Genomic DNA, 12,168 nt, shown 5'->3' on the forward strand with positions numbered 1-12,168 from the left:
TCACCCATCACTACAGCCCGGTCTCATTCATCAAAGCTGCTAAGGTACTCTCTCAGTTGCTCCCAAAACACTTGCCTCTCAAGATCTTTCTTCTCATAACCAGGTGCATAGGCACCAATAATCACCCATCTCTCCCAATCCACATTCAGTTTTACCCACATCAATCTAGAATTTACTTTCTTACACTCTATCACATACTCCCACAACTCCTGCTTCAGGAGAAGTGTTACTCGTTCCTTTGCTCTTGTCCTCTCACCAACCCCTGACTTTACATCCATGACTTTCCCAAACCACTCTTCCCCTTCACCCTTGAGCTTTGTTTCACTCAAGATCCAAAACAATCAGTTTCTTTTCCTCAAACATACTACCTACCTCTCCTTTCTTCTCATCTTGGTTACATCCACACTCATTTAGACACCCCAGTCTGAGCCTTTGAGGAGGATGAACATTCCTACTTGACTCCTTCTTCAGTATCCCCTTTTAGAAATTTAAATACATGGAGGGAGGGTTTCCAGCACCGGCATCTGCCCCCTTTAGTCGCCTTCTACAACACTTGGGAATACGTAGGAAGTATTCGTTCTCCCCTATCCCCTATATAATAATAATAATAATAATAGTAGTAGTAGTAGTAGTAGTAGTAGTAGTAGTAGCAGCAGTAATAATAATAATAATAATAATAATAATAATAATAATAATAATAATAATAATAATAATGGGTGCATTGAAGAATGTGTGGAAGTCGAGAACATTATCTCGGAAAGCAAAAATGGGTATGTTTGAAGGAATAGTGGTTCCAACAATGTTATATGGTTGCGAGGCGTGGGCTATGGATAGAGTTGTGTGGAGGAGGGTGGATGTGCTGGAAATGAGATGTTTGAGGGCAATATGTGGTGTGAGGTGGTTTGATCGAGTAAGTAATAATAGGGTAAGAGAGATGTGTGGTAATAAAAAGAGTGTGGTTGAGAGAGCAGAAGAGGGTGTTTTGAAATGGTTTGGTGACATGGAGAGAATGAGTGACGAGAGATTGACAAAGAGGATATATGTGTCAGAGGTGGAGGGAACGAGGAGAAGTGGGAGACCAAATTGGAGGTGGAAAGATAGAGTGAAAAAGATTTTGAGTGATTGGGGCCTGAACATGCAGGAGGGTGAAAGGCGTGCAAGGAATAGAGTGAATTGGAACGATGTGGTATACCGGGGTCAACGTGCTGTCAATGGATTGAACCAGGGCATGTGAAGTGTCTGGGGTAAACCATGGAAAGTTCTGTGGGGCCTGGATAAGGAAAGGGAGCTGTGGTTTCGGTGCATTATTGCATGACAGCTAGAGACTGAGTGTGAACGAATGTGACCTTTGTTGTCTTTTCCTATCACTACCTCGCACACATGAAGGGGGAAGGGGTTGTTATTTCATGTGTGGCGGGGTGGCTATGAGAATGAATAAAGGCAGACAATGAATTATGTACATGTGTATATATGTATATGCCTGTGTGTGTATATATATGTATATGTTGAGATGTATAGGTATGTATATTTGCGTGTGTGGACGTGTATGTATATACATGTGTATGTGGGTGGGTTGGGCCATTCTTTCGTCTGTTTTCTTGCGCTACCTAGCTAACGCGGGAGACAGCGACAAAGCAAAATGAATATATAAAATATTAATAAAATGGAACCAATTTCATTTGAAATATCATGGTGTTAAATTATATAGTGTCAAAAACAAATCATACTATATGGTTTATTTTTTAGAGCACTTCTGGAATAGTGAAACGAACTTTCAAGTAAGTTAACAAGTCTGCAAGTATCCACAGAAAGAGCAAAACAGTGAAAGGAGGAAAAATGTAGTATAAAATATGAGAAACAGAAAGACACAGTTAAAATGAAAATGACACTGATGCCAACACCCAACAATGATGATCAAAAATTCTTAAATAAGAAAAATCCTTATATTACACCTACACAGTCAACAGAGGGGCCTTTCTCTTTGGTTTCCATTAATCCCTAATTACTACAAATAGATTAGGTACATATACACTTTGCTAAATAATTAAGTTACTCACCCTAAAGCAACAGTTTTGTGGACAATCCTGTCGTCTTCTGTGGTCCGTCCCAGAGCACAGATGGCAGCGTGGGACTCTATCACAGTCATTTTGTTGATGTCCATACTGCCTACATAGTGTGCACCTGTCCTCCACACCAAAGTATCTCCTACGTTTATGGGGGGTTGGATAGTCTTCTTTAATTATTTGCCATTGAGCACGTTTATCTGAAATAAATGTAGGCTATGAAGTTACAATAATTGGTAAATCAACATTTTTTTATCAGGACACAAAGGTACAAGTAATATGTCTGACAATGATGATTGAAAACAATGCATTTGATACACACTTTTATGAAATCATGTAAAGAATTAATGCAATAACACAAAGATATGTGGAGGTAACCCTGCATATGTCAGTAATTTAGGAATTCAGAAGGTAGGAACGGGCCTTACGAGAGATTTCATTTTTACCCCCTTAAAAACTGAGAGCTATCAAATTATAGTCTCAGTTTTTGCTCCAGGAGTGGAGTTTGTGACTGCTGTAATATAAAAACACCCACTCTTTGCTGCATGTAATTTGAATTTCCTAACTTTGGCATTATTTCCTGGCTTTTATGCTTCATTTATTCTCCCCTATTCCTCCAATTATTTGACCACTTACCACAAACCCCTGTTCTTTTCACATCCAAGTGCTTAGATCCTTTACACAAGGGATTTCAATATACAGTACAAGGAGTCTTTAGGCTCTAATCACAACAATCCTGGTAGATTTGAGGAACTTTTCTTTTTCCCTCCATAATAATCTAGAACTAATCTAATATCAAACACTCTATCCTGAGTTCCTGACCATCATGACCACTCTTTGATTACACTTTTATTTTTTTTTAACCCTCCCTATGCATGCACCACTTCTGCCACCTAGTGGTCTTCTGACCATACTCTTATTACTATTAATCTTTATTGAGCACACCCACCCTATATCCCCCTCTTGAAATATCAACTTTGGCACTTTGGAAGATCTTAGTGGTCAACCCTGAGCAGCAGCTTTATTGCCTTTCATTAGGCAAGGTATTACTTCTCTGGCTGGGATGCCCTGTTATGCTAAAAACTGAGCTGAGGTTATCTTGGTTGGGATGAAGTCCTTCAACCCATGTTTTACTAACTCTTATTTTCACCAGTCATGATTGGAGTGATCCTTCTGTGATGCTTGTCACATCATGAACACTGCATACTGGGCCGTGAAACTTCCCCCTTCCTGTGAAACCCACTCCACTTACATTTTTATTCCATTTTTATTCAGAATCAGTGCAAAAGTGTTTTTCAGAAAGTCATGCATACTTCATAAAAAGAAAGTGTGCTGATTTGACTTCTTCCATTGACAAATATTTTTGGTTCTTAACGAAAAGGATCAACTTCACCTCCCTACCAAAGTGGAATCAAGAACATTTCATCCCATTAATTCTCCTGGCATACCATTTTTTTAACCTTCCCTTTCTGTATGCCATGATGTTTCCACTTTCTCTCTATGTTCAATGTACTATTTTTGCCATTGTTTTCAAGACATGCCTGCAGGTGTCCCCACCCACTAGGCTTGGACCAGAGGCACATTTTGTTGCTGCTTCCTGCAGTATGTGTGTGAACACCAACCATTCTAGGACTGGTTGTTATGATACCTCCTCCTTCCCTTATACAAATAAGCCGTGGAATTATCTTCCTCCTCGTCTTGCCTTTCTTCCCTTTACAGCTTCTATCTATCTGTCTGATGCCTGTTCCCTCCACATACTTCCTCAATGGGGTGACCAAAGTAAATGAGTCACTATAACTTTAAGAGCTAGGTCTACAAGTATCTGTAGACCATTACTTAATTTCCTTTTTCTTTCTTCTTTCACCAAAGATGGGACCTGATTGGGGCATGGATTGCCCAAGATATGTTGGTTACTATAGGTAAGAAATCTATTTCAAAAGAGTTTGTGTTTGTAGTAATATGAAAGGAGTATCGAATTAGCTGACAGACTATAATATGGGAGAAAAGATATCAGATGCAGTGAAGCACTTCCGTATCAGCATTGGCACTTACATTCAAGTGAGTGGTGAAATGAATGATTTTGTGGAAAAAGGACCCTTTACATTGGCAATTTTATGGAAATAGTACCCTTTATATTGGCCAGAATGTTTTACTGATCCATCAGTGAAGTAATGAGAATTAAAGAATTTCAGGCTAGAATAAAGCTTAGGAACTTGGTGCTAAGGGAATCAGTATATGACAATCACCCCAAAGAAGTCTGGAATAGGACTCCCGACGAGTAAATTGAATGTGTATGCACGGAAAAATAAGGAGATTTTCTTTGAAGAGGAGAAGCTGGAGTGTGAAAATGTGATTGAACAGACAGACAAAAACAGGTCTTTTTTTTTTATCGGGATAGATACATGGAAGCTGACAATTGGCAGGACTGTTAGATGAATTTCGAAGGTAGAAAATTGCTAAGAAAGATGAAGCATATGTGTTAATAGATGATATGGCTGCTTAATTTTCATTTTTCATTAAGCTTAGTTGGCAATTGAAGAAAGGGAGTAAAAAACATTTATTTCAAAGGTACTTATGTTGGGAATAATAACAAGTGTTAAAAGAGCTAAGACAGTTAAGCACACCTATCATAAAAGATATTTTGTCATCAGGGAAAGACAGAGTACAGAAATCACTGCTAACCTTGCTTAAAGAATGATACTGTTTTTCTCTGCTGCAATGCATCACTTTACTTTTATTAATTTCAAACTTATCTGAACTATTTTTAGCCATTTATCAAGGCTTCTTTCGGAAGTTTCTGTGTTTATCATGGAGATTTGTGGTGATTTCACAACCGTAAACGGAATAACTTTTCCATCTAATTTCTTGGGTTCTCAAAAAATTTTCTTAATTAGTCTGTTACTTGCTGGGCAGCTTTTAAGGCAAGGATGTTATGGTGAATATGTATGGGAAAAAAACAAACATGGCCAAAAAAGCTCCTATATGCAGAGAAGCACTTCCTATAAGAGTACAGCATATACTGGAGGCTGCTTTAAAACACAATGACTTAGGGAAACTGATGCTTTAAGTGGGCCAGATTGGTTCATTCCATAATCAATGAAGTCAAAGGCTGCAATGGGATATGCAGATAATTCTTTAGAATTAGAATGTGAAACAGAGGCCAAAAATTATGTAATAATGAAATTAACATGTGATAATAACAGAAATCTGGGACAGTATTAGAAAAAACATGAAATTAGAATATATCTTGAGCTGAAATATCTTGATGGGAAGAAAACAGTATATTTTGAAAGATGGAGTGTGGATAATTATGGGGCTTGGAATCAAAAGTAGTGCCAATGCCTGAAAATATGTCTCTGCCAGAATCTGATTGTAGGTTAGGCTGGGTTGTAGGATGGGCTGGGGCAGTCAGCTCCATCAGCTCAGTTGCTTATAGCACATTTGAAACCATGCATTTTCTGAAACTGGTGTTAGTATACAAAATGTGGATGAGTGAATGCACACATACTAGGCCCATTCACAACATGGGAAAGGTGCACAACATTCAGAACAAAATCTTTAGGCCCATGTTTCAAAAATCTGTAAAACTTAAAAATCCAAATGCTGTTGAAGTCCAAGGATTATGGATGTTCCAACTTTGACCTATATTAATTTTCCAGAACTCAGTCCACTGATCTCCAAATCCTAATTTTTGGATTCCAGCTGAGTTGAGGGTTTTCTAATCAGTTACATTATCAAAATCTAATATTAACATATAAATTTATTACTATATGCAGAAGTATCAAATATATTTATTATTTATTTTGCTTTGTCGCTGTCTCCCGCATTTGCGAGGTAGCGCAAGAAAACAGACGAAAGAAATGGCCCAACCCACCCCCATACACATGTATATACATAGACGTCCACACACGCAAATATACATACCTATGCATCTCAATGTACACATATATATACACACACAGACACCCATGCACACAATTCACACTGTCTACCTTTATTCATTCCCATCGCCACCTCGCCACACATGGAATACCATCCCCCTCCCCCCTAATGTGTGCGAGGTAGCGCTAGGAAAAGTCAACAAAGGCCCCATTCGTTCACACTCAGTCTCTAGCTGTCATGCAATAATGCCCGAAACCACAGCTCCCTTTCCACATCCAGGCCCCACACAACTTTCCATGGTTTACCCCAGACGCTTCATATGCCCTGATTCAATCCACTGACAGCACGTCAACCCCGGTATACCACATCGATCCAATTCACTCTATTCCTTGCCCGCCTTTCACCCTCCTGCATGTTCAGGCCCCGATCACTCAAAATCTTTTTCACTCCATCTTTCCACCTCCAATTTGGTCTCCCACTTCTCCTCGTTCCCTCCACCTCCGACACACATATCCTCTTGGTCAATCTTTCCTCACTCATTCTCTCCATGTGCCCAAACCATTTCAAAACACCCTCTTCTGCTCTCTCAACCACGTTCTTTTTATTTCCACACATCTCTCTTACCCTTACGTTACTTACTCGATCAAACCACCTCACACCACACATTGTCCTCAAACATCTCATTTCCAGCACATCCACCCTCCTGCACACAACTCTATCCATAGCCCACGCCTCGCAACCATACAACATTGTTGGAACCACTATTCCTTCAGACATACCCATTTTTGCTTTCCGAGATAATGTTCTCGACTTCCACACATTCTTCAAGGCTCCCAGGATTTTCGCTCCCTCCCCCACCCTATGATTCACTTCCGCTTCCATGGTTCCATCCGCTGCCAGATCCACTCCCAGATATCTAAAACACTTTACTTCCTCCAGTTTTTCTCCATTCAAACTTACCTCCCAATTGACTTGACCCTCAACCCTACTGTACCTAATAACCTTGCTCTTATTCACATTTACTCTTAACTTTCTTCTTTCACACACTTTACCAAACTCAGTCACCAGCTTCTGCAGTTTCTCACATGAATCAGCCACCAGCGCTGTATCATCAGCGAACAACAACTGACTCACTTCCCAAGCTCTCTCATCCACAACAGACTTCATACTTGCCCCTCTTTCCAAAACTCTTGCATTCACCTCCCTAACAACCCCATCCATAAACAAATTAAACAACCATGGAGACATCACACACCCCTGCCGCAAACCTACATTCACTGAGAACCAGTCACTTTCCTCTCTTCCTACACGTACACATGCCTTACATCCTCGATAAAAACCTTCCACAGAGCATCTCTATCAACTCTATCAAATATTAAATACAAAATAGGTAAGCATTAAAAATTTCATTTGACTGCTATATGCAGAAGTATCAAATATTAAATAAAAATTAGGTAAGCATTAAAAATTTCACTTACTTGTCTGCTGTTTATGTATTGCTTGTATTTCTAAATCGTCTGATACATCTGAATCATAAAAGTTTGCCATCTCTTGAGTCCAGTGGTCACATGTAGGCTGTTTTCTTGTGTCAGGTCTACCTACTGTAAAATCAAAGCTGGGCCTTGTTTTTGACTCACCCTGATTCTTTCCAAAACCTCTAACATTCCTTCCGATACCACAAGTGTCACCTTTAGTGAACTTTTCTGCCATGAGAGATAACTGTTTATCAATGTTTATTGTAAGAGCCTTTCCCTTTATCAGGAATATATCCATATCACTATCTGTGTCTGATTCTGTATCTGTGCCAACATGAGGTTTAAAACGAGTATCTACATCAGCCCCAAACTTTCGTTTCTTTTTCTTATGCTCCTTCATCATGCTAATGCTAGTTTTTTTCAAAGATTCATATATTTTACTTCCAGTTTTGGGGCTACCAGTATGAGTCCTCTTAGCAAGTAGGGCAGAACTCTTCTTTTTCAGCTCAGTCTCATTAGTAGGGCTCATTTTACCTTTCTCTGTCAGAACCGGTACACTGTCAGAACTTGAATCTAAGGTAATTGTTTCTTGCTGCTTGGGAGATAATGGTACATCTATATACACTTCACTGTCACAATCACTTATATCTTTCAAAATACACTTGTTTGATTCATCTAATTTTGTATCTTTTGACACTGTACAAACTAAGCCATCACATCTTGAATCCTGTTCATCTTCAGATGAATCAGCACCATTTTCTCTCTTCCTGTTTTTGGAATTATTCTGTGTTTGATCTCCTTTCTTCTGTCCTAGTTTATCCTTATCAAGTATTGTCAAACTACTGCTAGCATCCTCTTCTATCTCATCGTCTGTGAGTAAATTATTGCAGTAAAGGCCATCGAGAGGTATACTGCCTGAAATGTTAACCTCACTACACGTACTTGACAGTATCTCTCTTTTTCTTGTCTGTGGTGTATGTGCTTCATTACTTGTAATGTATTCCTCAGATAAGGTGGAAGGAGATTGACACAATTTTAGTTTCTGAGCACAATTTCTATTAATTTCTTTATTTGCATCATTAAGTGCACTGGTCCCACCATCAAAAACTCTCAAGCTTGTCCTTGAAGAACAATCAGTACCTTTTTCAAGATCACTGTATGCTGAAGTATGATTCTGAGATCCTTTTTTATTAAATTCCTTTGTGAATCCAGTCTCATTCTTCTCATTAATATTAAAAGAAAATCTTTTATTTACTTCTTTCTGACTGATTTTATGAAAAATATTAGCTTCTGACTGAATTTCTGCAAGACCCTTTGAAGTGGTATTGACTGCAACATCTGGGTGGGGTTCAAAGTATAGCTGAGCATACAAACCACATTCCACTTCCTCATCTTCGCTGCCAAACTCACTTGAGTTTGACTCACTGTCATCACATGTGTACCTCATCTTATTAATCTGAAAAAAAATTGAGCATCTTTTATTAAAAAGATCAAAAACCTGTTTCAACAAAATTTCTACCAGGGCATCTTTACAATATGTCGAGGTGATTTAGGGTGAGGGATTTTAGATGCAGCCCTTGTAACTCCAACAATTTAGAATTTTTGGTTTGGTGAAGTGGGCAGGGTTTTGAAGAAGAGGGATATTGTGGGGTAAACCATACCACTCAAAATTTAAGTGATGCATCTGTAACATTTTCATTATAATCTTGCAAACGGTTAACTAACAGAGGGGATGCTTATGACATCCCAACATCATTTCCTGACGTCCTTGCGCTATAAGTGAGGATATTAGAAAAGTGACTGTTCTATGGATGGCAGACCAAAAACATTCATCTGATACTTGTTCAGTTTTCAGTGTTTATTTACTTTATACGTCTATATACAGGGTGAATGATGCCATAATGAAAAGAGGGAACTTTCCTGTAGTACATGGAAATGCCTTTTATCCTTTACTTATACATTTCTGTAAATGCTGCCATGTCTTTTAATATTTGAATATGACTTTAAGTATTACAAATATTTTGGGTCAGTTCAGATGTGTACATAAATTTATGGATTGAAAAATGCTCATGTAAGTTCAGATGCCTACATAAATTTATGGATTGAATAATGCTCAAGATCGCTTCCTCAAACGACCAGATTCATTGACATCTGAACTCGTTATTTACATTCCCAATCAAATGAAAAAAACAGGACAGAGATAAGTGGAGCATTGTGCATGTTTTTTGTTAGTATATATAATAATATCAAGAACTTCAAATGTGCAGTTTTCAATTGTTAAAAGTGTATATTCTTTAGTTTCCACAATTTACAATAATACATTATTATTTAATCCAACATTAACCCTATATTTTATAACCCTGTCACCAATATGTTAATATCAAAAGGTAGTTTTAAAAGGAAGTACTGCAAAACCCTACTTTCCTGTATCTTTCCTTTGGGTAGCAACAAAGATTCCACTGGAAAAACTAAGATATCAAACTTATATAAGTGTTTGTCTCTTTTCTAGACTTTCATTAAATTGAGAACATTCATTTATTGCAAATCCTAGCTGAATGCAGGTAGAAAACTAAAGAAGTGGGAGATAGTGAAATGTGACATTGTAATTAAAGAAAATATTCCATTATTTGTAGAAAAGAAAATATAATTGTAAATACTTCTCATAAAAGCTCATGTAGTGTTAAATATTTTATTAATGCTCTGACACTAAAAGGTACTAATGAATTCAGTGTGTCTGAAAAATGCACACACTAAACATAATCGGTTAAAGACATAAAACTATAAAACAAGTCCTACAACAAATTATTATCATAAAGAGAAAAGAATATCTGCCTGAAGGAAACTATGTATATAATCTCACTTTTGTAATTCCAGTAAAATATACTGAAAGTCAGTAGTGGGGAAGGCCATGAAACCCACGGGATGTATGGGTTTCATCAGTTGATATCACTTCTCTCAAATTACAATGCTGTTTCACTTTATATCAGTCCCGTTTTATCTTGCTTTTTCAGCCATGTATTTCTCTAAACTAATGGATTATGTTGTGACTATGTGGGTTCATAAAGCACATTTAAGAACACCATTGGTACACACTAAGTATAACAGAAATCTGAAGTAAATCTAAGCTGCTACAGGAACTGATTTTTTAATTGTTTATTCATTAATGTTGAACTGCCTTTTTAAGCAAGGAAATCATAAGCATGAAAATCCTGACCGTCCCTCATATATATATATATATATATATATATATATATATATATATATATATATATATATATAAACGGTGTAAAATATTTCAATTGTAAATCAATCAAGGATCTCGGACCCTTTTACTTTCATGTATGTAAGCTAATAGCCAAGATACTTACGTGTTGATACCCAACAATTTTGCACTCATTCCATTTACACAAATAAATCAGAATTGATAAATAACATCTGCTTTTACTCTGGCAAACACGTGCGGTGAAAAGTATAAGACTAAAATTGTTGGTGAAAAACAAAACCTTGTTTTGGTCACGTTTAGATTTTGTTTTAAGGGAGCTAACCGTACGGCGGATTGAGTACTACAAAGCACTATCGAATCAATGCACGAAGACTCTATGATCCTGATTGTCGATACATCTATTACCTCGTTCTCACACGACGTGGAAACTGATGTACCTAGTCGGATCGAAAATGCAACTTGATGAAATCACGTTTCGGACATCCACCGTTTTGCGGTAGATATGATGGTCAGAATTATTCAAAGGATATTAAGAATCGGTGTATTAAACATTTTCAATCAAATTGAACAAACTTAATCTGTCCTGATGAAATTCGCTGGATGTTCGAAACGTTAATAATACTGCCCCTGTAGCCATACCGTATCGGGCATCCACTCATTCCATTTACACTAATAAATCAGAATTGATAAATAACATCTGCTTTTAATCTGGCAAACACGTGCGGTGAAAAGTATAAGACTAAAATTGTCGGTGAAAAACAAAACCTTGTTTTGGTCACGTTTAGATTTTGTTTTAAGGGAGCTAACCGTACGGCGGATTGAGTACTACAAAGCACTATCGAATCAATGCACGAAGACTCTATGATCCTAATTGTCGATACATCTATTACCTCGTTCTCACACGACGTGGAAACTGATATACCTAGTCGGATCGAAAATGCAACTTGATAAAATCACCGTTTCGGACATCCACCGTTTTGCGGTAGATATGATGGTCAGAATTATTCAAAGGACATTAAGAATCGGTGTATTAAACATTTTCAATCAAATTGAACAAACTTGATCTGTCCTGATGAAATTCGCTGGATGTTCGAAACGTTAATAATACTGCCCCTGTAGCCATACCGTATCGGGCATCCACTAGTTTCCGATAGAAGTGGTCAAAATTGTTCAAAAGACATTAAAAACTAATAGTAATAGAACATTACCTCCAAATGTGGCTGTGCATTTTTCGCTGAAATTTTTTTTTTTCGGTATTTCGCAGAGATGTCTGTGAAAATGACTTTGATTTCAGCAACACTCGTGTAAGTAAAATACATTTTGCTTTTCCGCCAAAGTCTTGGTCATACCGAAGAAAACGTTAGAAATATGTAACGTCAGCCATGTCATAACTATCATGGATATCATTTCAGTAAAACAGAACGATGAGTTTTCGACTCTGTTCCGGATCTCTTTACGAGCGGAACTTTCAAACTTGATAAACCTACACTTCCCTCGCCAATTAAGTTTCGACTCGGCTTCGGAA

The 12,168-nt window shown here is 37.6% G+C and overlaps 1 protein-coding gene across 2 annotated transcripts in view; it reads right to left on the minus strand.

Moving 5' to 3' along the window:
• Positions 1-11,384, minus strand: part of LOC139760262 (uncharacterized) — a 56,227-nt gene extending 44,843 nt beyond the window's left edge. The window contains exons 1-3 of one of the 2 annotated variants that reach the window (XM_071683201.1): positions 10,789-11,031; positions 7,424-8,876; positions 2,058-2,263 (exon numbers count right to left, since the gene is read on the minus strand). In XM_071683201.1, the coding sequence (XP_071539302.1) occupies positions 2,058-2,263; positions 7,424-8,867 (1,650 nt within the window). In that variant the 5' untranslated portion in view covers positions 8,868-8,876; positions 10,789-11,031. Of the gene's footprint in view, positions 1-2,057; positions 2,264-7,423; positions 8,877-10,788; positions 11,032-11,282 lie in introns of those variants that run through there. The other variant, XM_071683200.1, reaches the window with a different exon arrangement.
• Positions 11,385-12,168: the final 784 nt, after the last annotated feature.

This window comes from Panulirus ornatus, chromosome 36 (assembly GCF_036320965.1).
Source record: "Panulirus ornatus isolate Po-2019 chromosome 36, ASM3632096v1, whole genome shotgun sequence".
Taxonomy (NCBI): Eukaryota; Metazoa; Arthropoda; class Malacostraca; order Decapoda; family Palinuridae; genus Panulirus; species Panulirus ornatus.